Here is a 27,879-nt window from a genome sequence, read left to right as displayed (position 1 = left end):
AAAGCAAGCACAACACACCGACACTGCAATGTGATCAAAAATGGATTCAAAGAACTGAAACAGACAAAAGTTGACCACAAAGAGAAACAAAATGCCCAAAAAAAAAAAAAAAAAAACGAGGAACAACTTTTCAGAGAGAAACAAACAGAGAAACCAAAGCAAAATGGCCAAAAAAGAGACCCCAAACAAACAAAGGGCAACTAAATGACCACAAAAAGGCTCAAAAAGACAACAGAGATGTTAATCGCCAACAAATTATGTGTGTCTTGCTCTCATTGTATTTTATCAATTTTCAGATAATTGTCCTTACTTCAGTGACGGCTCATGCCAAAGTAAATCCAATAAAGAAGAAACACAGACGAGGGCTGCCAGAAAGATAGAAATCCCCAATTTGGCTTCATTGTTTTGAATATTTAGTGAGAAATGTTTGTGTTTGTGGATCTGATACCAAAAAAAAAGAAAGAAAATCAAAACATCTGTAAATGAAAATATCACACTGAATGGATGCAAAATGAAAATTTAAAGCTGAAATTTACAAGCCTCACAGAAAAGCAAATAAGACAAGGTTAAATAAATGAAACCACAGTCCAAAGCAAGTAAACAATGTTGTAAAACACACAAACTCCCACAGGATCAATGAGGCTGGATAAAGATTGCAACGTATGTGGGACAAGTGGGGTATTGACGAGGTTTTAGGGATTAAAGTCGGTTGCTGGATCTGCAGTCGTCTACATGCTGAGAGTTACACACAGCACCATGCTGCCTGCAGGGGCCTTGATCATAAGCCTGAGTGTTCTCGGTGTTCTTGGAGGAGATCCGACTGTAAGTTCTCAACTTCTGTATGAATAACTGAGCCAGGATGATTTTTGTTTCTGTGAAATGACTGAAAATAAGAGGAAGAAAGCTTGTTGATCTGTTCTCCATGTGTCATTTTGTCATTTCAGTTCGATGACTACTGTAAGAATCTTTTCTACAGTTGTTCTGTGTGGTAACACAAATTTCTTTCAATTGTGAATTTTTTTTGGTAATTATATGGTATTTTATTTTAATTTTTTTTAAACATATACAGAATATAGATTGATCATTAGATGAGGTAGAGTGGTAAATTATCTGATTATGCAAAATATGGTTGTAATTCACTTTTCCAGGCCTGTTTTGCTTAAAGGTTTTGTTGCTTTTTGTGTTATTATATTACTTTCTTAACTTACTTTAACATTTTTGCACAGAAAATGACTGACACACTCGATCAGTTCTCAAAGTAGCTGGCAACTAATTTCCTTTTGATTTTCTAATTGGTTAATCGATTTATCAACTAATTATTTCGACTTGACTGTAATGTGCTTGAATCAAATTTGTGCATTAAAGCTAGTTTTGTTCTTTTCTTTTCATGTTCCTCTGAAAATGAATATCCTTTATATACAGACTGATTTTTGTTGTTTAAACGGCTCTCTGTTCTTGGCAGACGTAGACTATGGCGACTATTACGGCACTGACGCCCCATACACTTTTGATTTAAGCGACTGGTTGTTTGACTTCCTGGACGAGGACAGTAAGTGGCCCTGGAAAACACTGTGTGATTGAGTCTCTGTCTTGCCTCTGAACATGTAGACTCACACACACACACACCCTCCATTTCCAGATGTTTGTGATCCAAACCCTTGCTTCAACGGTGGCTTGTGCCAAAGTAAATCCAGTACAGAATTCCAGTGCTCTTGTCCTGAGCCTTATGTAGGCAAGAGATGTCAAAAAGGTAGGAATTCCCAAGATGCATTCATTTTGTACAGCAATAACACTACAGTTTATGATTTATTTTTGTGTTTCTTTTGAATTCTGTCACTTCTGCTTGTCTGTGCATCGATTTTTATGAATGATCATTTAACCTACAGTAGTTCCTTTTACATCCATTAACGCTGTTTGCAATATCTTAATGTCTGTGCACAAAGGTTACATGTGTCTAACTTTAACTTTTGATATCTTGTTTTGAATATTTAGTGAAAAATGTTTGTGAAAACGTCTCATGTGGTCGTGGTGACTGTGTCGTCAACCTGACCAACCCTCCATTTTATGAGTGCAAGTGCAGACCTCCATACCAAGGCCCTGACTGCAAGACATGTGAGTATCCCAAACCCTGTCCGTAACAGGACATTACATTTATCATAAAGCAGGAAACTTACCCGGAGTACAGACTCAAATCTTTAGAATAACTTTTCTTTCCCTTAAACAAGTCCATCAGGATCTCACCACTTTGATTCATTAGTCAAAGGGCCATGTACAAAAATACATTAGTCTCAACAAAGAGAAAAGATGTTAGGTACCAGATTTAACAGTAGGTAAGCAGTAAAACTATACAGGGACTTGAGTGGACTGGAAAAGAAAAAATTCCACTAGAAAAGTAGACATTTGCAAACTGGGGCCCAAACACGAAGAAATAAACACAGGTGACTGGTATTCTTTGAGGGCCCTGTCATAGATTTTATCTTTTGCCCATATATGAAAAGTTGAAAGTGCACAAGAGTCCAATATGTTTTTTTGCGCTGAAACTGGTTAAATACTACTTGGCTAAGGAGAATGAAGAAATAATCAGCACACACCCTGATGTTCCCTTCAATTCAGGACTTTTGGTCCTCTGGGATGGTCTTTAAACTTTCAGATAAGGTCAGGATGAATCTATGCCCAAAGGTCAGACCCAGCTATCTACGGCGTGTAGAATTAGCCGATTGATCTGCAAATACAAACACGGGTGGTATGAATGTACAAGACCTGAGACCACAGCTCAGCACTTTTTCCTCCCATTCCTCATAGGGTCAGTGATATGATAACAGTTAGGTCTGCTCCTTTCAGAGAGACAAGACAAACACATCTCCAACCTGAGCCGCCATGGCGACACTATCAGGTTGTTCCCTTGTTTATCCGAAAGGAGAAGACAGCTGCATTCACTGTCTAGAAGAAAGACAGCACGTCTGTTAAGAATTAGTGCGGGCCTCTCAATGACTCCAAGCTTTTGTATGAAAATTCCCTAACAGGCCCCAGTATCCCTTGCTGCAACCCTGCTATTGTGCACCATTGAATTGTTTGTCTTCTCTGCATCAGTGCCGACGTCGCCCTGTGAACCCAATCCCTGCCAGAATGGAGGCTCTTGCATAAAAGGGAACCGCCGCTTCCGCTGCGCTTGTCCTGATGGATATACTGGAAAGTTCTGTGAAGCTGGTAAAGACTTTATAAAGCACAGAGTCACTTTCACTGTTATAGAAAGTCCTCAAGATGCTCAAGTTGGTTTTATCCTTTCTGACTGCATTTGAAGATTATTTATTTTTGAGATCTTAAGCTCAGTCTTAACTGTCTCCTCACAAAATGTTCTTGCGTAGCTCCCACTGACTGTTACGTGGAAAATGGAGAGTCATACAGGGGTGTTGCCAGTATGACAGAAGACGGGTACGAGTGTCTGGACTGGCACTCCTATTTCATTTTGGCAAACGGAGAGGATCCTTTTGTCCTGTACTCAGACTTCACGGGACTGGGGAGAAACAACCACTGCAGGTATGATCAAATAATGTTTTGTAATCCATCATTTCAACATTATATTCAGGACTTCTTAAATTTCAAACCATTATGTATCATTTTCTTTTTGACAGCAGCCATTTTGACATGCAATTGTAGGGTAAAGACAAGTGTTACCAATGATACCTGACAGGATTCTGGTCGAATGGAGTTAGACTGCTGCTATTGTGCATGTTGACTCACTGGAAGGACTGCTATGCTAAATGGAATGGGACCTATACTATTAAACACCTGTGGTTACTCTACTATTTCATATCAATATGGATGTTGTGAAAAATTGCTATTATAGCAGCTTGGAAATTATTCTGTTAATGTAAATTTGCAGAAATAATGAGACAATCCTTGTGACAATTGACCCTTCACTCTCAGCAAGATGATGAGATACGGCAGGTGTATCTACATGATAGATGACAGAAATACACTCATTAACGTGGGAAAAGGAAGCACAGGGGCTCGATTAGTGCAGCAGATCTTGAGACCTCCAAAATTTGTTAATTTATTGTTCCAAATTTTCTAGTTGTAGTAGTTTAATTATTTATTCTACATTTTAGGAACCCAGACGGAGATGACAAGCCTTGGTGTTTCTATAAAAAAGCACGCAAACTCCAGTGGAACTACTGCAAGGTCAAGAAGTGCTCTGAAGGTGATCTCACATACACACACACAGTTTACACTATACTATTATTGTAAGCCTGCACTGTCCTCACTATTTTCTGATCATTCTCAGTCCCAAACCCAGCCCCTGCACCGACATCAGTGCCAGGCTCTACCCAGTTCTCCCAGTGTGGGATATCCCAGTCCATTCGCACTAGCAGGATTTTTGGGGGTACCAAGTCTTTCCCCGGCGCCCACCCCTGGCAGGTGTCACTGCAGTCCAGACCCAAAGGCTCATCCTTGAGCTATGAGCACAAGTGTGGTGGGATCCTCATCACATCCTGCTGGGTCCTCACTGCTGCCCACTGCGTGTAGGTTTGGTATTTTTGCACATATGCATGATATTTAAAGTTCATTTTTCCATAATAAGCTGACATTTTTGTTTTGTTTTTATTTTTTCAAGTGACGATACAGAAGAATTCCAGGTGGTGTTAGGAGGTGTGAACATAGACAAACAGGAGGAGATGGACCAGATCATCCCAGTGATACAAACCATTGTTCATGAGAGCTACAGAGAAACTCCCGCTGCTGTTTACAATGACATCGGTTGGTCACATATATCAAATGTAGTGCCATTTTTAAATAGACCACAGACCATAGACAAAAATATAAAGGATATAGGCCTACAACTTTGGCAAGAATCTAGTTATTTTTGTATTACACAATGCTGGTTTATTTCAGTATATTACCTTTTTCCCCCTGTTGTATTAGGAATAAAGTTATCAGACTATTTGTTCATAAACAAGTCTCAAATCATGACAACTTACTGTGTTTGCTGTTTTCCTCTGTAGCTCTGTTGAAGCTCAAAGTGACGGACAGCCCGTACTGTGCCAAGGAAAGTCGGTTTGTAAAGACTGTGTGTCTACCAGACCAGATATTCCCCGCTGGAAAGGAGTGTGTGATCTCTGGATGGGGAGCCACTCCAACACGTAATTAAATATTTATCAAAAGTCCTCTCATGCCATTAAAACAGTTTATTACAGCTTTTCCTACGGTGATATGTCAAGATGTCTTCAATGAAAACAGTCAGTTAGTTCTGTGTTGTCTCTCACTCTCTCTTTGACCTCCACTTACAGAGACGTACAGCAGCCACCTGTTGAACGCTCGCGTGTTCCTGATCTCTGAGCAGCGATGCAAAACCCCTGAGGTCTACGGAAGTGTCCTGGACAACAGCATGCTGTGTGCAGGGACTCTGCAGGGCGGTGTCGACTCCTGTCAGGTGTGTATGTTTGATCATTGCAAGGACCATTGATAAGGGATCTAACAAGATTAAAAATGTGGTATCACCATAAAAAAGTGTCTTGATACAGTACTGAACTGTGACAACCGTGATATTGGATGGTTGGCTGCTTTATATTACTATTTTATCAAAGAGGGATTTAAGTTAAAAGGAAAAATGATTTTTATACTTACAAAAAATGCTGCACACATCAGATTTCTTATTTAGTTAAGGGTTAATGTTTCAAGATAGCATTTTTCCTGTCACAGTAAATATTGTATTACGGATTTTTGATTGTGATATTATCCTGTGTTGAGTTTTTGTTATCGTCACATCCCTACTGTAGAAACAAGCATATAGCTGATTCAAGTCTACATGTGTTAAATTCAAACAATCAATTTGTATTAGAAGTAGGGAAAGATGACCCAAATGTCACTTTTTTTTTATGTCAGTCTTATGTTACACGTGTGATATGCATTGATCCTTTCCTCAGTGGTGCTCAAGAGAAAATATTATAATCTTAACTTTCAACTCTGCAGGGCGACTCAGGTGGACCCTTGGTGTGCGAGCACAATGGCACCCACTACATCACCGGTGTGGTGAGCTGGGGCGACGGCTGTGGTCAGAAGAACAAGCCCGGTGTCTACGCCAACGTCCATGCATTCACCAGCTGGATCAAAAGCAAGATCAACTGAACACCAGTCAAGCGAACCAGTCAATAGCTCAGTAATGACTGTGGTGTTAAAGATGTTTTTTTTTTTTAATTTTTGAAAGAAAAACAAACTACAGTTTAATTTGCCTTGAAAAAAAAAGTTTATTTCATCAGCGATAAAACCAAGCATTTACTCCCAGCCCAGCTTTGAGTTACAAGGGGCACTGATACAAACTCATGAAGCTGAACCTGCCAGACAAAATGTAGGTTACACATAATTTCAGTAGGCCTATACTTGTTTCTCACTGAGCCTAGCTCAGTGCACTAGATTAGCAGACCTCCACAAGAAAACTCCATGTTTTGCACGGCTACAACGTAGTCCATGCTCACTTTAACTTGTTGCATGTGTTCTTCTCCAAAGATACAAAAACAAGTGATGAAAAAAATCTGAAGTGCTGACCAGCTTCATATCTTCTAAACACACTCAATATACAAATCAAAATGCAAACTTCCCACCACTTTTGCCCTGAAACAACCTGGATTCAGTTTTGTTATTGCTGATGTTTTTGCTTGTTGAACGTGGTCCTTTGCAGGCAATTTAACCCATTAAAGAGTTTGGATAAAATGTCAAAAATACTTTGCATTCAATCTGAAAATAAAGTTTCTCTCTGAATTCCTTTTTTCTGACCACATACTTTGACAATCTTTATAACTAACTTGACAAGTCCTGTCCTGATTCAACATTCCTAATCCCCTCTGTAATCACTCTCACTACATTTTACAGTTCATCGTTGCACCTACATCAGTGTGGCATCTCATGTAACTACAGAGTCACAACAGTCATGTCATCAAAGTCGATACCACATACACCACCTATAAAGTAAAAATTAACCACACCTTCTGAAAGTGGCCATCTTCAATGTTCTCTACACACTGCAGTCTACAAAAACTCCTCTGATCTACGCGTCTTCTATCGCAGCAGCTTTACTAGACATGACTGTGTTCTGGAGGGCAGCCGATGAGGAGGAAGTGGTGGAGGAGGAGGTGGTGCTGGACTTCTTTTCCATGGATTTGAATGAGGTTGTGGTGGTGCTGGACTTTTTCTGGACTGTCTGGATGGTCTTCTTCCTCTTAACGTGAAGGACCTCCATGGCGTCCATGTTGACGCCTTGGTGAATCTCCTCACTGGTCTCCACCTGCTCTGAAGTCTGCTGTTGCTGCTGCTGCTGCTGCTGCTGCTCCATCTGCTGCTGGTGGTGCAGCTGAAAGACGGACATGAAAAAAGTTTTTTAAGAACCTTCGCCGTATATGATATATGATTTGTTTATCACAATATGGAATTCATCTTCCACGTTCCCTCACCATCATCATCATGTGCTGATACTTTGCGATAGCCTCGTCAGTGCTGACTCCCTCAGCCAGCCCCAGCTCTGCAGCCCGGCGGGCGAGCTCGGCCTTGTGGGAGCCGGGAGGGGTCCAGCCCACTCCTTTGATCCAGTTCAGGTCTGACTTGTAGTTCACCTGCGACAAAAGGGAGCAATGATTAGAGTGGTATACCGAATTCAGTTTAAGTGATCTACTTTAAGGGCCAGATTGACCTGCTAGAGAGCAGAAATGAGCTGCTGGGCTGTATTTTATAACTCTTTTCAACTTTAAAAAGATACAATTTTGTGAAAAATTAACACTTTTCAGTTTTTTTAACATCATTGACACTATAAGACCAATTAATTTGGCTTATCATATCAATATATAAAAGATAGGAAAATTTGGACATAGGACTCCTCTATAAGTGCATCAAGGTTGATGGCTGCAGCAAAGCCACCTGAAAAACCCTCCAACCCACACGTGACTCACATCACTCTGCAGCTTGTAGGCCTGCTTGGCGTGCTTGACATTGAGCTGCTCGGGGTCGCAGGTGTAGTCGTGGAGCTTGTGGCGATAGGTGATGTCACTGGCCTGAGCCTGACTCTTTTTGGCCAGCAGGAACTCGGGCTGGTCGGCATGGATTTTGTAGTGGGCACGGTCCTCCTTGGACTGGCGTTTGTATTCCAGGTTGCTCTGGAGTTTGCTGGCTGCCAGGGAGTGCACCATCTTAGGATCATCCTCCACACAGCGCAGACCCACCTGCTGGCCCTTCTCCTTCAGATGGGACTCCTTGTAGCGTACCTGTAGTAAATCGTAGTAAATCGTTTTTGTGCTGCAATATTAAGGGGACTGTATACATAAAATCTTGGGAATGACTTAGAAGCATTTGGGAAAAGGTGTATGTTAAAGATAAAGAGGCGTTTCTGTTTTTTGATGACATGCAAATACAGTAAGAGCTGCGGATAAAGCCTAATTTATGCTACAAAAGGACTCAAATCTTGCGACAAACTGAAATGAATCCCAAGAACTCACATCACTGGCAATCTCTCTGGAGGCCTTGGCAGTTTGGAAGGGAATAGCGTCCAGCCTCAGGTCATAACCCAGTGTCTTCACTTGCTCCCCAGACGCCTTGTAAACTTTCTTCATGGGAAAAGAATTTCATAGATAAAAATATCACAAAATGATATTTGGTGTTTATTTCTTTCCATGTGGTTTTAAAAGCATCTGCTTGTATGTAGGATTGTGAGAAGTTGGCTTACATCACTTATCTGCTGGGCATTCATCTTGGCTCTGACAAAGTCTGGGTCATCCGGGTGTAAAGTGTACTTGTGCATGTCATCATTCTTCCCAGATTTGTAGAGCCTCTGCAATAGAAAGACATGAGCAGGATTGACATTAGCAGCTCACAACATCCACAGATTTTGCTGTTAGAACAGCAGATATTTCTTAAAGTAAAATGAGACTTTGAAACGTTTTTTTCATCCCCACCTCACTGCACTGCTGATAGCTCGTCTTAGCGTGGACGATATCAGGAGAGTCAGCCACTGAGGTAAACTTCAGGCTGTCTGGCAGCTGTCGATACTTCTTCTGCATGAAGAAAGAGCACAGACTTTTACAGTAAGAAACACAGGATTCTAACTAATACCATTTGCCACATGTACTCACATCACTTAAAAGTTGTCCAGCCTTCTTAGCTGACTCCAGCTGAGGTGCGCCCACACCGTCCCAAGCCACTCCTTTCATGAAATTGAGGTCTGACTTGTACAGTTTCTAGACATTAAGCAATAAAGCATGTTAGTCAAGTTGCATTGTCCTCGAGTTTCTCCATCTCTTCCTCATCCACACCTCTCACCTCACTCTGCAGGTTGTAAGCAGTTTTGGCCCACTTGACCTTCATGTCGTCGGGAAGCACTGTGTACTCGTGCAGTCTCTTCCTGTAGTCCTGATCGCTGGCAAGGGCCTGGGCGCTCTTAGCTGTCACCAGGTGAATCATGTCTGGGGTGAGGTGGTACTGGCCGCTGGCAGTCAGCGCGTCCTTGCGGTACTCCTGGTTGCTGGCCAGCCGGCCCGCATGCAGGCAGTGCAGGAGACGTGGGTCGTCCAGGACGCTTTTGACCCCAATGTGCTTCCCTTTCTCCATCAGGTGGTTGTGCTTGTAGTTGTACTGTATAAACACACATGTAATAGCATTAAATTTTGGCTTGATGTAAGGCCAATCCAAAACACCCTACAAGACGAGGCAACATTTATACATTTTGACACAATTTAATGTAATATCCCTGCAATAAATCCTATTTTTCCGAAGCTTAGAAAGCAACTGCAAGGCTGCAGTTTGTTTGCTTTTTGGTATATGAGTGTTTTTTCTTTACTTTCTTTTGATATTTTTGAGAATCTATATTAGACCATTGAGTGTTTTTTGTTTTTTTTTTAAATTATTTTAAAGTCTAGTATGATCTTACATCACTGGCGATGCCTGTGGAGGTCTTGGCAGCCTGGAAGGGGATGTCTTGCATGGTGAGTTTGTAGCCCTGGGCCCTCAGAGTGTGCCAGGACTCTTTGTACTTGATCTGGAGCAGACAGGAAAAACAACCAATTATTAACCTTGAAATAACACACACCATGAAGATACAGATGTTTACAGTATATATTACAGTGCATAGGTCATTACCTCACTGAAGTTGGCTGCATTGATCTTTGCTTGTGTAATCTCTGGTCTCTCAGTTGTTATGGTGTAGTTGTGTTGGTCATTCACCCCTTTCTCTTTGTACAAACGCTGCAAGAGAGAGAGAAAACGCATGATTTGAAGTGTTTCTAAACCACAGCTTCAAAAAATGGGTTCAGGTTATTAGAGTAGAACTTAAACAACAAACTGATTGTCTCACTTCGTTTGTGATCTGTCCACTGAGTCTGGCATGGACGATATCTGGAGAGTCAATGACAGAGGTGTGCTTGAAGTTGTACGGCTGCTGACGGTACTTTTTCTGTTACAGAAGAAAGAAGAAGTTATTCTCTGTTAAATTTTTGGGTTGCACTTCATTTAACAGTGCACTAATAATACTGAATGATAACATAAATAATAAATAATAAAAAATAAAAGATGTCGTACATCACTGATGAGGTCTGTGGCCCTCTTGGATCCTTCAATCTGCAGAGCCCCGGTGGCGATCCAGGCTGCGCCACGCAGGTAGTTCAGGTCAGAGCGATACACGTTCTGTGTGGAAATACATCATTTTAACAAGTCTTAAATTCAACTTTTAATCATCCAGTTAAAGTAAGTACTCCTAAAAGTTTTTTAATACACAAGAGAAAGGCTAAGTAATCAACATTTTACTGATGCAGAGTAACTATGACAGAAGCTGCCTGCAGCAGTGTATCTCACCTCGCTCTGCAGAGCGTACGCTCTCTTGGCTGCCTGCACCTTCATGTCATCAGGCAGCGAGGTGTACTGATGCAGCGTGAGCCTGTAGTCCTGATCGCTGACCAGAGACTGGGCCTTCTTAGCGTGGGCGACCTCCATCATGTCCATGGAGAGGCGGTACTTGGAGAGCTCCCTCGCTGAGTCCTGCTTGTACTTAATCTGGAGAGGGACAAAGTGACAAGGGAAGGGAGAGTATTTGTAATTTAATATATTATTTGAAATTGTTTTTATTGGTTGAGTTACAGTTGAGGAGCGCTTACATCACTCTGAAGCTTGCTGGCGTGGACCGAGTGAGCGATGTTGATGTCATCCTGCAGTCCCTTCAGTCCAATCATCTTCCCTTTGGTCTTCTCAAAGTCCTCTTTGTACTTTTGCTGAAATCACAATCAGACACTTTCAAGATTTTGCAAAGAGAAAGATGAGTAAAGTGAGATGTTGTATCAAATGTTCCAAGCATCACCACTGGACACACTGTGAAAACGACATGACATGATAACAAAAGTTGCGCCTCACATCACTGAGGATCTCTGCAGATGCTTTGGCAGACTGGAAAGGAATGGCATCCAGACGCAGCTTGTAACCTCCATCACGGACTTTCCTCCAAGATTCCTTGTAACAGCTCTGAAAACACACACAGAAGATGTATTAATGGGTGTGTCGACTGGTTGTTTGATGGATTTCATGTGTCTCTGTGTGAGCGTGGTCTTCTTACGTCACTGAGGTTCATAGCGTTAAGCTTGGCCTGAACCATCTCAGGCAGCTCTTCACTCAGGGTGTAGTTGTGCTTCACGTTCTCACCCTTCTCCCTGTACAACCTCTGTAAAGACAAAAGCAAGGCATTATAAGCTTAAAATATCTGTTTATACACCTCATATTTACAGGAGGCCATCAGTTAGACACACTTTAGCCATAAGTTAAAAAAGATCACAATAAGGCACTTTAGCGAGATGTGAAAAATTCTAATGTTGGTAAGTGACATAAATGCATCAGATCTACTTCATTTTAGTTGAATTCTGTATTTTGTGCATTAATCAAATGATTGAAGGCACAAATGAACTTACATCAATGGCCAGTTTGTTGCTGGCTTTGGCCTGGATCATCTCTGGAGTGTCTTCAACACTGGTAAATTTCAGATCACTCACATGCTGACGGTACTTTTTCTAGATTTTTAAAAAACAAAACAAAACATGAAAATCAGTGACTGTCGTAGATAAAGCCATGTATAAACAGGTGCACATACATTTGATGAACAGTAGAGGGCACAATACTATCACAAACAAGTGCACTAACAACTAAACCACCTGGCCAAATAAAACAAAGGGAAACTGGCAATTTTTTTTACAATATATTTTTGTAATTAAACAAAAATATAGTAGATATAATGTAGGTAGATAAAAGTCTGCTCAGGAGGAACTCAAGGCTCTGATCTAATTATGTACAGCCTGTCATTTCATGGTCTAATGTTGGCAACCCTGACTGGAATGATGACCCTTAAAATAAGTGGCTGCTTATAAAGAGGTTATGAATAGTCTGGTGTTGACAGACTGCACTGGATGTGTCACAGAAATAGCTTTATGCACTATTTGCATGCATTTAGAAAAGAGGCATTTCTGTGGGAAAAAAATAATTTTACAAAATTATTACTTTAATAATGAATATACAGTGCAGTAAAAGGTTTAGGAGGGAGCTGACAGGAAGATAATAAATTACTACAGCATCTCTGCAGAAACTCAATAGACTCTTTAATTATTAGTTATCTGTGATGTGATGCCTGATTTTATCAGCCTCATACAGGCCAATCACAGCTATCAGTCTCTGTTGTTATCAGCATATATGCTCCTACATGAAAACTTTCTTTTTTTTAAATAGAACATAACGCAGATTATTTTTATTTTTTAGCTTTATTGGCAGCATTTTTTGTATATTTGGTCCGTTTTCTTAATTCAGTTTCAATATATATAGGTATATTTTGCTCCATTTGTGTTTTTATTAGTTTTATTAGTACATTATTACTGTTTCAGTGCCCTGATATCATTTTGGACAATAAAGTTTATAGTTAAACCACAAAATATCCTGCATCCATCATATACAATTGTCACAAGAATTAAACACTTTTGAGTGATTATTGCAACAAAATGTGTGTATGTATATACATATTTTATATATTATATTCTGTGTAAATAATATTGTCCGATATATGGAGATCAGAATTTCATATCCAAGGTTCATAAACAGACAGGATATCAGAGCTTAGCAGTTTCCATAAAAAAAACCTCTGGGCTCTGTTTCCAAATCATGCACACTGTGAAATAAAAAGATCTGGGCACCAAGAAGCTTTTAGGAAACTGGACACGAGGCATTATTGGGTGGATGCTTCACATCTTTCCCTTTGAAGGTCTGGTTGGCACAAGTGACATACGTCAATGCTTCCCGTGTTTCCTGTGATGTAATATTTCACTGTAAGCAATGTAGACCCACAAACCTAATTAGTTTGGTCAAGAGACAGAAGCAAGTGGGCGAGGGAGCCCTAATTATTGCAGTTGAATCATATTAATATGTGACAGCTTCAGTGACTATAATCAGTCTGCTCTCTTGTTATAGCCAGGTGTCGTCCACATACGTAACCCAGTTTCTGGAAAACAGGAATGGTCCGCAGCTCTTTAAATACATTCTGACCTCAGCTGTAAACCTAGATATGTGCCTCCCAGCCACATGTTACACAATCATGCTTATCACTTTCCCATGCTGTCTGTGCTCATTTACTTAGATAGTTCTCTAGTTATTAATAGCACCTCAGTGTGGTTAATCAAACACTGCATGATAATTGGTTTAAATTACATCGGAGTTCCAGTACAATTAATATGAATGAGGCAAATGTTAATGAAGGTCAAGGATGGAAGCACAGTTACTGTGGGTTCGCATTTAACCATTTTAGTGCTGACATTTCTCTTTTTTTAATGTAACTATTTCATGCTGATTTTAGCAATGCATTCTGGGTCATAGGTTACCTCGCTGACGAGCTCCCCGGCTTTCTTCGCCTGCTTCACATCCAGAGACTGTGAGGCCTCCCAACCGACACCCTTCATCCAGTTCAGATCTGACCTGTACTGTTTCTAAATACAGACACACACATAAATCACTTTCAGTTCCTTTTCTTTTATGTTTAAGAAGTTGTTATTTGGACGTCTAACAATGAGACTTACATCACTCTGCAGTCCATAGGCCTTCTTAGCCCAGGCAACATTCATATCAGTTGGCAGAGTTGTGTACTCGTGAAGGATAGTCCTGTAATTGGTATCGGTTGCCAGGTCTTGAGCCTTCTTGGCGTGGCTGATGTTCATCATATCCAGACAAGCACTAAAGACAAGATTCATTTCATACATAAAGACATAAATAAAGAGTTTTGTTCCAATACCACAAGATGTAAGGCCAGCTCTTGTGATGTAATGTTAGATCAGAGTTTTTCGGTTATTGGGGTCATTCACGCTGGAGCAAAGCAGTTTGATAACACTTTCTATGACGCCCCTGTCTATAATGCATCATAAAACATTATACTGTGCTTATAGCAGAGAATAATTATAGTTCTAAGCAATCATAAATATGCTTTATTCTTATGATGTGCCTGTGTATAATGCATAATAATCCATTATCAACATACTTATAATGCATTATTCTTTGCTTGTAGAAATGTATAATCATAGATTTCATAATTCTTTACAACAATAACTGGCATAACAAATTACACTGCCTATGTCTATAATGCATTATAAACATAGTTAGAATGCCTTATACCATACTTATAGCAATGTATAATTTAGTCACTGGTACTAATAATGATGCATAATGCTGTAAAACAATAATCATTACACATCATAAAGCATTATATTATGACTTATAAGGTCAAGTATCACAATACATCATAATTGCTGAAACACTGGTCACAAGCCTCACCTGTACTTGGTCTTAGTGTCCTCATAGTCCCTCTTGTAGTGGCGGTCACTCTGTAGTTTGGTGGCGAGAGCAGAGTGGGCCATCTGAGAGTCGTCACTGACTGACTTAATGCCAATCACCTTGCCCTTGTTCTTCTCATAGCTCTCCTTGTATTTGACCTGCAAGACGCCAACATATCAGTGGTTTTACCAAACAGTCAGTCTATGAATGTTTTTCCCACGCGTATCTGCAAATATTCAAGTTAAAATTTATTATACATTATTGCACTTCTTCTACTACATTCTACTTCTTTTCTCCTCGGGCCAATATTAAAGATGCAGACTGTTTTTAGAATGACTCACATCACTGGCCAGGTCTCTTTTGGCTTTGGCTGTGAGGATGGAGAGAGCATCCAAACGCAGCTCGAAGCCCTTTTCCCTCTGCTTCTCCCAGCTGCTCTTGTACACTTTCTAATAAAACAAAACAAAAAGTAGAAACCTGTATTACTATGCATTCATACAGACAGGAACATCAGAAATAGTTTAATTTAGCATTTCTACTTTGATAGCTTATTAAAAAACAAGATGTACTGTGATGATGACAAGAGATGATGACATGAAGAAGAAATGTTCTTTTCTCTAGATTTCTTTTACTGGTTCGGTTTTTAAAGAGATTTATCAAGATGCAAGGAATATCATTTAATGATTATGACTATTTTAGGCTCCCAATTAAAAAGTCACTTGTGGATGAGTCACTGAGGTACACCAAAGTTTCTTTGTGAGAAAATGTAGATTTGAGATAAAACATTTTCCCAGTGCACAATGGTTTGTGAAAACATGCAGTACTCGTCTAAAAACAGAATATAAGTTGCACACTACTTCTTTAATACACCAGTAATTGCACATACAACTTTCTGAAGGGACAGTATTGATTTTGGCCACATGCAAAGGAAACTGGCCATGACCTAATTTTTTTTTGTGTGTGCGTCTGCTGCCTATTAAACCTCTTAACAGTTAAAGTGCATTATGTTCATTAGGATTTGGTTGATTTTCAATACTAATTTAATTCTCCTAATGTCTAATTAATGGACTCAGTCCTTAGTTAATCAAATGTATTTTGTGCTGTATGGGAACACTAAATAAGTTATAGGAATCATGAGTTGAATGATTGAGACCAGCTGAGAACAAACTACGTTGAACCAGTAGTCAGATGATTGTGTGATGTGCTTTACTGTACTGTACAACATCAACGACACTTTAAAGGTTCTGCAGTGTTTACAATCACTCTGGCTGGTTTAATCTTATCTTGGCTCAAACCACTGCAATGCATCCTATGACTATGGTAAGACAGGCAAATGAATGTGTACTTACATACGTAATAAAACATGATACCATTATTGTTGATAATTTACATTAGTACAATTAACATTTTGTTCACAGAAATTCAAGCTTGTTGTGAGTACAGAAATCTGACACATTATGAAGCTTTTGCAAATGCCGGTGTTGTCATATATTGTGATCACTGCAATGAAATGCACAGAACCTACCCCACTGAGCAGGTCAGCGTTGGCCTTTGCTTGTCTGAAAAGCGGCTCGTCTTTCGTCATGGTGTACTGATGTATGATCTGCTCTGTGTCTGCTTTGTACGCCAGCTGAGAATCAGAATTAGACAGACACACGATGTGAGGGCGCACCATGATTAAATGTACGCGACTGCAGCATTACAGTGAAGAGCTTACATCGCTCTGCAGCTCCTGGCTCTTCTTGGCGTGTTTGATGGAGAGATCGTCCGCCACCTGGGTGAACCTGATGCTGTCTGCTTTCTGACGGTATTTAGTCTGTGAGAAAAGGTTCAGCATGTCAAGAGTGTGTCAAATGCAATTAACAAACTGAAATATGTACACACAAACATATCATTGCACTGACATCACTCAGGAGCTCTCCAGCTTTCTTGGCCTGGGCGATATTCATACAGCCTTCAGTCTCCCAGCCCACTCCTTTCATCCAGTTCAGGTCTGAACGATACTGGTTCTGTGGAGCATCAAAAAAAAAGAAAAAAATCATTCATTCACATTCATATTTTTGTATTTCCATCTGAATAACTGACTGGGACTCATCCTTTCCTCTCATTTCTCACCTCACTTTGCAGGGAATACGCCTTCTTAGCCTGCTGGACCTTGATGTCATCAGCCATGATGGTGTAGTCATGCAACTTTGTGCGATATTCCAGGTCACTGGCGAGGGCCTGAGCCTTCTTAGCGTGGCTCAGGTTGATCATGTCCTGAGGTAGGCTGTACTGGGCCTGACTCTCTTTCGAGCCCTTCTTGTACTCAATCTGAAGAGACGAAAACAGTTTATTTTGAGTGTTTGTCTGGAAACATTATCATTATAAAACATTATAAAACTGTTTTAACGTCCAAGTTAAGTTATGCAGAAAAATTCAATCAGTGTTCACAGAACAAAAACAAACATTCCCAGAACATCAAATTTTGCCAGTTGGGTATATGAATGGAAGAAATGCATTTTAATGCCCTTAATTACTGATGAAAATAACTTGTGCTCACATCACTGCTCATCTTGGCCACTTGCAGAGAGTGCAGAGTCTTGGAGTCGCTCATGTTGATCCCCACTGCCTTCTCCTTTTCCTTCATGTACGTCTCTTTGTATTTAATCTGAAACACATGCCCGGCTGACTTAATTATCATATTTGATTAAATCTGACTTTAGCTCTGTCTCACTTAAATTGTATCTCCTCGCAGTGAGAGGAGTGTGTGTTCACTTACGTCACTGGCGAGGTCACGAGAAGCCTTAGCTGCTCTGACACTCAGGTCATCCGCGCCAATGTCGCAGGCTTTAGACTTGGTTTTCTCCCACTCTTCCTTATATTTAATCTGGAGGGATTCATTCAAAAGAAGAATGAGAAGAGATTATCTGCGACTGTGACCACGTAAATGATAAAGGTGGGATATGAATGAAATTAGATGTGGGCATGCACAAGTGTGATCACATGCATAAGAGAGAAAGTGTCTGTGTGTTAACTTACATCACTGCACAAGGCTGCGTTGGCTTTGGCCTTTTTGATTTGGGGCAGATCCTCGTTAATTGTGTACTGATGTTTGGTCTTTTCATAGTCTGCTTTGTAATTTAGCTAAAAGACACATGAACAACACATTTAAACTGTGCAGTCAGCTCAGTGCTCGTTAGTACAGTGTGCAGCTGAGACGTGCTGATAAAACCGGTGTGATCATTGTCAGTCGTCAGTTGTGTATGTTGTCATTATGCTCTTTACTTACATTGCTGACCAGCTGACGGTTTTTCTTCGCTAAAACAATCTCAGGTGTGTCTGTCACTGGACTGTACTTGACCTGGTCAATGTGTTGCCTGTAGTTCTTCTGCAGTCATAAGGGAGACATTTTTCTTACAAATAATAAGTGCATCTCTACCTCAGAAAAAATATTTTGTTGTAATTTTACTGCAATTTGCTTCGACCCTACATTTGACTGCTGTAAACAAATAAAGACTCACGTCTTTCAGTGGGTCCAGCTTCTTTTGGCTTTGGTAGCCTGGTGTGAGGGTTGCTGGGTAGTTGTATTCACCCTGCTCCTGTTCACTGCCTTGTTTGTAAGCAATCTGGAATTCACAAGGCGACTATGTCAGTGATATGACTGGCACATTGTTTCTTTTAACATTAATATCCATCAGTTATTTGTTTTGCATGTGTTGTTTTATGAGTCTCTGTGTTGCATGTTTTAAAGTATGAGGGGGAATTATGTTTCTATTAACATCAATATTCTCTTTTCTTATTATTGTCCTGATGAATAACTTTGCAATTTTAATCTTATATTCTGTTTTTTAGGGTGACTTTGTAACATCTGTCCAGGCACTACAGATGAAAAATAGCATCTTGTGCATTACAGCAATGGACAGTGCACATTGACACATTGAATAAATCAATAAATTAATAAATAAACATCAGTTATAATACTGCTTTGTCAAGTCTTAAGAATTTAATCCTCATTAGCAACATAACAAATATAATGCTGCTTTTTGTCAGCAAAAAGAAAGACAGATGGTCAAGAATAGGTAATGTAATAATAATATTAGCCTATATGGGACTTTAAATAATTTGCAGAAATCTATGCATTTTAGTTCTTTGTTATGGCAAGTTGATGAAAAACAAGGCTTACATCACTGGCCAGTTTCCTGGCTTTCATGGCGTGCATGGTCTTCTTATCGATGCCTGAGTCTTCATAGTGGCCCTTCATATTGCTGGTGTACTTCTCTTTATACTTGTTCTTTTAAAAGCAGAGAAAGATGAAGACAAGTCAGTAAGCAGGACTATAGGATGGGAAAACACGAACAATATGAAAGTGAACCAAGTATGACTCAACATATTAAGGATCTATCACGTGTTTCTATGGAAAAACATACAGGAGTTTACGACAATGTTGGTAATAATCATAACTGTAGTAGCTTGTGTTAGCTTCAAGGTTTTTTGTACATTGAAATAACTTCAACTGTAACAAATTTTCATGGGAAAATAAAAGCCCCAATAAAAAAATACAGTCAAATATGATTTTAAAGAGGTGACAGATATTTGTAATTTGTAAATTTCTTAAATCAATCATGTTAAATAAATGACGCTGATTGAACAAGTGTCCTACTTACGTCACTTGTGAACTTGGCGACTTTAGCAGCATTTTGAAACTGTGGCGTCTCACAGAAATTGATGCTGTGACCTTTGGTGTTCTCCAGGTCCTTCTTGTACTCCACCTGTTAGAAAATATGAAAAGTTACAGCAGCTGCTTTGCAACATCTTTCATTCCAGTCTCCTTTGTTGTTGTTGTTGAACGGTCAGAGTTGATCCTTTTGTCACGTTATGTGCTAAATTAAGTGCCTGCCACCAATCAGTCACCATCACTGACACGCTACCAAAACACCAGAGTCACGGAGACGAACCTTTAGTCTTAAATATGCTTCGCTGAGCTTAACAATGACAGCGTGCCACCATTTACCTTCTCAGTCCCTTCAAAATAGGACACAGGGCAAATTTTTTCACCTTTAAACATTCAAGCCAAATCAAAACATTCTTCACAGTCAAGCAAAAGCTACTGAATAATGTCTCAACATGCTCTTTAGTGGATGGCAAGGCTCGGAATAGATGCTAATAGCTGAAATTTATATGTCATATTTCCAAAGGCTCAGAATAGTTGCCCCAGAGTGGAGCAGTGTGTTGGTGTGTGAGGTAACACTAGTTTGATGGGATGTCCTGTGGCCTTGGAGGTAAACTGTAACCCCACCGGACAGGCATGTCAGAGATGCAGGAAATGCAAGTTGGGTGGCTTCATGTCTGCTGGAAACTGACGCAGTATGTTCAATATTTCCAGCACTTAAACATGTACACACACACACACTTACACACACTGAGCAGCAGCATTTGTATCTGGAAATGCTTCGTCATAGACCTTGGCATCAATTTATGATATTTATTTAAGAAAAAAAAAGTTCTTACAACTATATTTGTACTTTTTTACAGAATTGAAAGTATTTTAGTATTTAGTATTTTATAGTATTTATACTATAGCATAATAGTAACAGCATACCATAATATTCTATGCCATATATATTTTTCACCGGGGTAAGTTAAAAGACAGATGTACTGAAGGTCTGTTCTCACCTCACTGACAATCTTGTTGATCTTTCGGGCGTTCTTTAGAGCCAGATTGTCCTCAGATGTCAGACTGTGGAAGTGTGAGGTGCCCTTCATCTTGTTTAAGTCCTTCCTGTATTTCAGCTGCAAAGGAATGAAAGATGATTGAGCGCACATAGGAGGACAACATGTTGTAAATCTGTAGGATCGATGGATTAGCTGTACGCACATGCGCGCACAGTCTAATTTAGTCAGGGTGGAGAGTTTTAAGAATGACAACATGGGGGGCTTTCACATTGTAGTCCCTCATCTATTCTGCCCGGTGATGACAAGGCCAGGTGATGGATGGGTGAAGCTCTTACACTCTACGCTCCGTAATGTTTTGACGGCATTTACAACCAGTTCACATGGTTACAACACTGACACAGGCTCCCCTTTTAACTGCACAACAGACAGACCAACCTTGCAACTACACTGATGTTAGACCTAAAGATGTAGTGAAGTATCTGCTGGTTGCAGTCTTGATACTTACATCACTAGCGTGTTCCTGAGCCTTCTTTGCAAGATAATAACCAGGAGTGATCATGGCGGGGAAACTTCCTTTGCCTCGTTGCTGCTCATAATCCTCAGTATAGGCAATCTGCAAACAGAGGATAACTTTATTTAATGCAATTCATATGTGATTCCACAAAACATGAATACAAATAATTACTGAAGTGCTGTGAGCTTTTACTGGGTTGAAATTAAATCGTTTGGACTAAGTATTCACATGTTAGCACAACTTCCTGGGTCTGAAAAGATGCCTCAGAGGGGTCTCTACCCCTGCTGTGTTCCCTTGTCTCTTCCTACAGTATGCTTTCTGTTATTCACACAGATTATATTGATTAAAAACAGTGAGAATATATCACTTACCTGGCTGAAGTTCTCTGCATTTTCTCTGGCATGTGCAGCTTCAGCCACTGCTACCTCAGTGCTGGCTTTACCCTTCATCTCCTGTTCATACATCTGACGATACTTTATCTGGAGGGACATTAAAACCATTACACACCGATGATTGTGGATCTGCAACAGTGTTTTCATGCAAATGTTTATATTCTTATTGTCTACTTACGTCACTGGCCTGCTCAGTGGCCTTTTTTGACATTTGGTATCCAGGTGTCAGATGTGCAGGAAAACTCCCTTTACCTCTCTGTTGCTCATACTCTTCTGTATAGGCGTACTGGAAAGGAAAAAAGAAACAATAATTCAGACTCACATCTTTCTGATTTAAGTGAAAAAAGAAACCAGTCTTGTCAATAACACTTTGTCATATAAATGAATTAAAACTACTGATACTCAGATATAATGAAGCCATCATAAATGGTGAAATTAAAAGCTTACATCGCTGACAATCTGTCCTTGTTTCTTGGCCAGAATCACCTCTGGGGGGTCAACAAATGTGGTGTACTTTGAAACTCTCTCCTCATGTCCTTTTTTATATTCCACCTGAAGACAAAGAAAACAATTAATCTGCTTTGGCTCCTTGTACATGTGATAAAATTGCATCAAGCACTGGCAGAGGAATTAAAGCTGATGTGAATTAGGAGAATTTCAATTTTGGTCAATCTCATACAACAACAACAACAACAAAAAAAAAAAAAAAAAGAATTACACCAACTTACATTACTGGCCAGAGTATTGGCTTGTTTAGCGGTCTGGTAACCTGGTGTGATCATGGCAGGGAAGCTGCCTTTTCCCTTTGACTGTTCATACTCTTCTGTGTATTTCACCTGACAAAGAAACACAAAATAAATCAGTCGAAACAGTCCACACTCTACTATGTTTGCTTAAAGACACAATAATCTCATATTTGGATTTTATAAAATAAGAGGAGCCTCTTTGTGGAATAAAAAGACGTGTACTCACGTCACTGATGGTATTCTGCGCCTGAGACATTGTCACTATCTCCTGGTTGGTCACCATGGTTGAGTAAAAACTCTGTTGCTGGGAGAATTCAGACTTAGACTGAAAGGCCTGTTTGAAATATGGAAGACAAACCGGATCATTTCCAGACATTCACAAGACAGACCTGTTTTGACTTAATACAGTGCAAATAAATGCGTGTCTATACATCAAAGTTCTCAATACAAATAAAATGTTTGACCAACTTCAAATTCTTTATGAAACAGAAGAGAGAGAAGACGAAGTTTACAAAACAACAGCTTATTAAAATAAGTTACTTCATTACTCTCCTTCCACAATCACTGAAATCATACGACTGACCCATCCGAAGTCCCACCTCTTTTAACTTTCAGTCTAACTTTCTCCTTTTCTGATTCCTGTCCTTTGATATGTCATGTGGTAGAGTCGCCTGTGTTGTAAAGAAAAAACGGTTTTGCTGATGGTTAAAAGATGTTGCTCAGGGACCTGTAAAAGTTACTTATAGTCACATCTTAAGTAAGTTTATGTTAGCAAGACGCTAGCTAACAGGTAGCTAATCTACTAACTAGCCAGTAAGCGAGCATTTTGCTAATATTAGCTAATTTAAGATGAGACTAATAACTATATATGTTGCTTTTACAGATCCTCTAGCAACATTTTTTGACCATCTACAAAATTTGTTTTTCTTTATAATGATGGAGGTTCCACCTGGTACCAAGCTTGGTTAACTGTTATTGGTGCACAGAGGACAAAGGGGTGGGACTTAGGAAGGGTCAATTCCCAACATTTCTACACCCAGTACTATTAAATACAATTAATTGACCATTTGGAGAAATATCAATACACACAATAACTTTTCTGTTTGCAGTGAAGACTGAGCATACTTGGAACAAAAAAACTAGAGAAGCAGGAAAAAATAATATGCTAATATGCAAACAACGACTAATTTCAGGAACAGCCAGGACTTGGGCTGGAACTCCCTTTAACTGGATGTAATGGCCAGTTGTTGTACCAGGAGCTCACCTGGCTGGCCATCTGATTGGCTAGGCGAGCCTTCTCCAGCTCCATAGACCTCATGTCACGGTGGAAGGTGGACATAAAGCGCTCGCCATCTTCGCGATACTTCAGCTACAACAAGTGCACATATAGACCACAAACATTAAGCCAAGGCGAGCACACATTTGCACATGCGCAGACAGACGTGTGTTTGCAGCATCCACTCTTGTAGTTTAATGCTGTGAACACATGCATGAATCAAGAGAGATAAAAACAAACACTATCAGCTCTGACTGATATCCCCCTGACTTCAGAAGCTTAGACCCAAAGAGCCAAATATCACTCTATTCTTATGTTGTCAACCTCAGCTTACATGTTTAAAGAAGGAGGGATAATATTAGAGAGCTGTTATTAATAACTGAGATGTTCCAACCAGGATGAAGCTGGACCTGCCAAGAAAAATCCAGAATGGAGCACTGAGTGATGAAACTCTGAGCTGTTTGCTAATGATCCTTAAGCTGTAAAAATGTTCAAAACTAATATTAGAATGGCTGTGTTGCAGGGGCAAGAGTGACTTCTCCGAACCATCACTGCTAAAGGGCTAACAATAATCATGCAACACTATGGCACAACTTTCAGATGCAGTTTATTTTACAGTACACTTAAAAGACACAACAGGCAGCACTTGGAATCAAATTAGACAAAAACTAGAGATAATATGTTCTTTATTAGACAGTATTAGACTCATAATCGAACCCTAATTAGACTTTATTAGGTGATAATTATGATGGAACTGTACTGTAAACTAAAGTGTATGGTTTCCCATTGTTAGATCCTTATTAGGCTAAACTGGGACACAACTGTACAGCAAACTAAAGTGAAGTCATATATCTGGTTGATATCTGCTTTTATGATTACAGGTAGGAAAAGAGAAGGAATATATTTCTTTAAACCCTGCATGCCTGAAAAATTATTATTAAAAAAATATTTTAAAGTCACATATCTGCTACTTGAGACATGCCAAGAGTAGTTAAGAGTGATGCCTTTTATCAAGTCACATTATCTGCCTTCAGCAGGGGCCTGCAACCTGCAGCTCTGGAGCAGCTTGCAGCTCTTTTACCCCTCTCCTGCGGCTCTATTGTTGTAGATCTAAAGTGATTCTCAAAATAAAAAAAAGAATCAATATTTCATCAGCTAAAATGTGAATCACAACCTATGTTTACAGCTCAATGCAGTTTCGTCTAAATTTTCCCTTCCCTTTCCTTATTAACACAACACTTAATTTAACACAAAGTAAAATTTGTTACGTCTCATTAGCGGACTGTAAAATAAAGTTCGGCCCTGCTTTCTATCAAAACTCAAGGTAAACCTTTAGTAGACAGGGGTGAGGGTCACTCAGCATGGTCTGCAGTCAGCCCTCATATCAAATATCAACAACTTAAGTCCTATAGCTCTCTAGTGGCATACAGCAGTAGCTGATGAGCTTGCTAGCCCTCTGCTAATATAAGCATAAGAGCATTGCATGAACTCGTAGACACAGACAGGCGCAGACAGACAGGAACAGGTGGCGGCGCAGAGGAGAGGAAGGGATGTGAGGCTGTTTTTCCTGACGTATAATTTTAGCCCCCTGGAGCATAAAGTGGGCTAAGCAGAGGGGGTGTCTCTTGCCTCTGTCACACGAACAGAAATAACCTGAGCAGCGCTCTCCATTCCCCAACGCTGCCGTCACCGTGGACTCACAGCAGCCGTCCACCTTTTCTCTAGTCCACCTCTATAATGGATACGTCTGTTTGGGGTCAGATCTTGAGCTTTCTGACTGTTTGTGTGTTTGTGGGTGAATAGATCTGAGTTATCTGTATAGGTTTGTGTGATTTCCAGAGATAAATTGAAAAGCAGAACCATTTCCAAGCTACAATTTGGGCTTTTAAAACCACACAACAGGGTAATATTGGCATACTATTAACAAATTTAGTTTAATTTAAAAATGCATGCATCAATCCCTTAAGAATGATGATGATAATGGTAATTTAAACCAATACAATGACCATTACAAATAACAATCTCTGTGGTTCATCCAGTCATGACATACTGTACCAATGATAAATGGACATTTCATTCATGGCATAGATGTTGACTGATGTCAGCGTGACAACAATACACCTTGACTCAGTTCAAGGCCGAAATACTTTGCCTCGCGTTGCTGCTTGTGTGTTTTTGCGTGTGACATCATCTTACCTCACTGCTCGCCTTGCTTTGCTTCTTTGCATTGATGTTGATGGGGGTCTCGTAGACACTTGTGAATGTGTTGTTCCTTGGATTGTGTCTGGAAGGATGAGATATAAAGATGGTCATTGTTTTATTTAGAGCCTGACGGATACAGGATTTTTGAGACAGATTTTTGATACCGGGGGACAGTTCATCAATTACCAATATGGCAGCCAATATAGCAAATTTTTAGTCCTTTTCTGTGTGGATTGTGGACCAATATGACTATGCAAAGATACTCAGAAGGCTGCTGTCTTAAACAAATAACTTTAGAGAAGAATATTTAAGTTAAATATTCTTTAGCATGTCAAATAATATATTATCAACCAATTCTAGAAATAATGGCCCCCAAAGGCAGATTTTTGACCAGCTTTGGGGCTTACGCTCAAATCATGACTTATATCATCAGGTGTTATTAGTCTTTAGTACTTACACGGAGCAGTACGGCCTCTTCTTGTGGCTGACAAAGTTATTGGCGGTGAGCACCATCTTACAGACATCACAGTGAAAACATGCTTTATGCCAGTTCTGACAGAGAAAAAGACAAATCACGTTATTTTAAAACTCACCTCTAAATTCAGAAACATGACTTTATCCTAGTTTGTCGTGTGGAGATCGAGAATGTTTAGACTTGGACAAGTAATTTATGATAGATAACATCATATTAGTGAGATAGCTTCAATTAAACAAGGCCCAAAATAACAGCAGCAATCACAGTTATGATCTTCCAACTGAACCCACAGAAATAGCTCAAAAATAGCTTTTATGACTGTTAAACTGTACATGTCTTGTTTTTTTGACATGTCATAACAGTAACCAGTCAGACCAACAAAGATGTTCTTCGTGTTTTAGAAGAGCAGCACCATGTTACAACAGCAATCTTTCGTGGAAATGAATTGCTAATTTTATATCAAACATGCTCAGATCTGTAGTATATTAAACACTTCATGTTAAGAAGGATGTCATTTTATTTATTTATTTTAAACTGTAGTTCATGAGCTGATGCTACATTTCATTCAAATCACCTATTTGCACACTGAGCCACATGGTGCAGTTGATGTGGACAAATACTTGAAATAGCATAAAAGCTGCCATTTAGGTTGTATTTTTCTCTGGTAAATCTCATGCTAGAGTGCTAGAAATCAGGGTTCCCAGACTTTTTCATGTGAAGGACCAGCACAATATAAGCAAATAAGAATCAATAAGGACTCTAATACATACAATACACTAATAAAAGCTCTCTTGGGATCACAATATTTCTGTGTTACCTGGTCAATGCAGTTGATCTTCTCAGCTGGGTAGACCACAAACCCACACCTGGCACAGGACTGCATGGTGACTGCTTGTCCTCTTCCAAAAACCTTCAGGAAAAAATATCAGAAGAAGTGAACTGAGGTGAAACCGGTCGCCCAAAACCAAGAGTCAAGTCAGGCAGGCAGGCAGGCAGGCAGTAGTTCAGTGGAGGAACTGGCGGTGACTCCCAGACAGTCGTGTTAGTGCGTCTCTGCTGGTGGTAAACTTAGCTCTGTGACTGTCAAACTTTGAAACTGTCTCTTACTTGACACCATGTCCCATGATGGACCAACCCCCTTCCATGCATCATGCTAGAGGACTGGCTGAGTCCAGCTGTCTGTCTGCAGGAAGAGAGAGAGAGAGGGAGACAGACAGAGAGTTCAGATGTCACTGTATATGTGTCATGATCCTGAGTTGGACAGCTGGCTCAACTGTGGGCATCTCGCCATGAAACTAAGAAAGAAAAGCGTAATACATTGTGTAATAGTTTTACTTTGAATTTATTATCTTCATCAGCTAAGTATGCTGACATACAAAGAATGTGACTCTGGTTTTCAGCAGCTCTCCATATACTTAGGAAAACGCGTTAAAGACAAGTGCACAGGAAGAAATATGACCATACAAGAAGAAAATATATGGATACATCTCATCAGACCATAAAGTTAAGCAAACAAAAACACACAGCTTCATCCACAAAAAAGGGTAAGGAATTCCCCCCAAAATATGACAGGAACAAAATCAATAAGTATAGTACTGATAGTAATTAATAAGTATAAGTAATACTAACATTTATGCTATGCTGTTTAAAATAATAGTTATTAATATTAGTATCATAGCTGATAGGAGATTACAACAATTACATTTTGATTACATTAGTAAACAATGTTGTTGTTGCACACATAACAGAAGCATCTCAAACAATGTCAGTTATAGCATTACTAATAATTAGTAATCATAATT

The 27,879-nt window shown here is 39.7% G+C and overlaps 2 protein-coding genes across 4 annotated transcripts; one reads left to right on the top strand and one right to left on the bottom strand.

The window, feature by feature from the left end:
* Nucleotides 1-675: 675 nt before the first annotated feature.
* On the top strand, nt 676-6,756 carry LOC146312045 (factor VII-activating protease-like). 2 transcript variants are annotated; one of them, XM_084741613.1, is made up of 12 exons: nt 676-828; nt 1,453-1,549; nt 1,640-1,750; nt 1,993-2,112; nt 3,091-3,207; nt 3,366-3,537; nt 4,110-4,201; nt 4,286-4,523; nt 4,616-4,758; nt 5,004-5,141; nt 5,289-5,431; nt 5,971-6,756. In XM_084741613.1, the coding sequence occupies exons 1-12, from the start codon at nt 733-735 to the stop codon at nt 6,124-6,126; spliced, it is 1,623 nt and encodes a 540-aa protein (XP_084597739.1). In that variant the 5' UTR covers nt 676-732; the 3' UTR covers nt 6,127-6,756. The 2 variants fall into 2 exon arrangements, with proteins under 2 accessions (XP_084597739.1, XP_084597737.1); XM_084741611.1 differs by lacking the exon at nt 676-828 and having other exon boundaries at nt 1,276-1,549.
* Nucleotides 6,196-27,160, bottom strand: nrap (nebulin-related anchoring protein). Of its 2 annotated transcripts, XM_084741608.1 has the most exons (43): nt 26,895-26,978; nt 26,060-26,154; nt 25,597-25,684; nt 23,389-23,493; nt 22,351-22,458; nt 22,107-22,214; nt 21,826-21,930; nt 21,557-21,664; nt 21,358-21,465; nt 20,978-21,085; nt 20,473-20,589; nt 19,464-19,568; nt 18,983-19,090; nt 18,321-18,425; nt 18,089-18,187; nt 17,839-17,943; nt 17,579-17,686; nt 17,360-17,467; nt 16,933-17,130; nt 16,722-16,826; nt 16,535-16,633; nt 16,343-16,447; nt 15,159-15,266; nt 14,818-14,975; nt 14,070-14,223; nt 13,875-13,979; nt 11,928-12,026; nt 11,579-11,683; nt 11,380-11,487; nt 11,127-11,240; nt 10,828-11,025; nt 10,555-10,659; nt 10,331-10,429; nt 10,117-10,221; nt 9,908-10,015; nt 9,301-9,612; nt 9,114-9,218; nt 8,937-9,035; nt 8,708-8,812; nt 8,481-8,588; nt 7,938-8,249; nt 7,446-7,604; nt 6,196-7,345 (listed from the first exon to the last, which is right to left on the bottom strand). In XM_084741608.1, the coding sequence occupies exons 1-43, from the start codon at nt 26,958-26,960 to the stop codon at nt 7,043-7,045; spliced, it is 5,430 nt and encodes a 1,809-aa protein (XP_084597734.1). In that variant the 5' UTR covers nt 26,961-26,978; the 3' UTR covers nt 6,196-7,042. The 2 variants fall into 2 exon arrangements, with proteins under 2 accessions (XP_084597734.1, XP_084597733.1); XM_084741607.1 differs by lacking the exon at nt 23,389-23,493 and having other exon boundaries at nt 7,307-7,604; nt 26,895-27,160.
* Nucleotides 27,161-27,879: the final 719 nt, after the last annotated feature.

The sequence above is a fragment of the Lutjanus erythropterus genome, chromosome 17 (assembly GCF_056507025.1).
Source record: "Lutjanus erythropterus isolate fLutEry1 chromosome 17, fLutEry1.hap2, whole genome shotgun sequence".
NCBI classification, from domain to species: domain Eukaryota; kingdom Metazoa; phylum Chordata; class Actinopteri; order Lutjaniformes; family Lutjanidae; genus Lutjanus; species Lutjanus erythropterus.
The sequence above is the reverse complement of the archived record's forward strand: the minus strand, read 5'-3'. Positions and strand labels throughout refer to the sequence as shown.

Excerpts from the sequence above, each read along its gene's own strand:
- LOC146312045 (XM_084741611.1), top strand. The coding sequence starts at position 1,336 with ATGTGCTTGAATCAAATTTGTGCATTAAAGCTAGTTTTGTTCTTTTCT. Across the intron at positions 3,208-3,365 it reads TGGAAAGTTCTGTGAAGCTG|CTCCCACTGACTGTTACGTG; the intron begins GTAAAGACTTTA and ends GTTCTTGCGTAG. Across the intron at positions 5,142-5,288 it reads ATGGGGAGCCACTCCAACAC|AGACGTACAGCAGCCACCTG; the intron begins GTAATTAAATAT and ends CTCCACTTACAG.
- nrap (XM_084741608.1), bottom strand. The coding sequence starts at position 26,960 with ATGCAGTCCTGTGCCAGGTGTGGGTTTGTGGTCTACCCAGCTGAGAAG. Across the intron at positions 19,091-19,463 it reads TCGCCAAGTTCACAAGTGAC|AACAAGTATAAAGAGAAGTA; the intron begins GTAAGTAGGACA and ends TGCTTTTAAAAG. Across the intron at positions 7,346-7,445 it reads ATCAGCACATGATGATGATG|CTGCACCACCAGCAGCAGAT; the intron begins GTGAGGGAACGT and ends TCCGTCTTTCAG.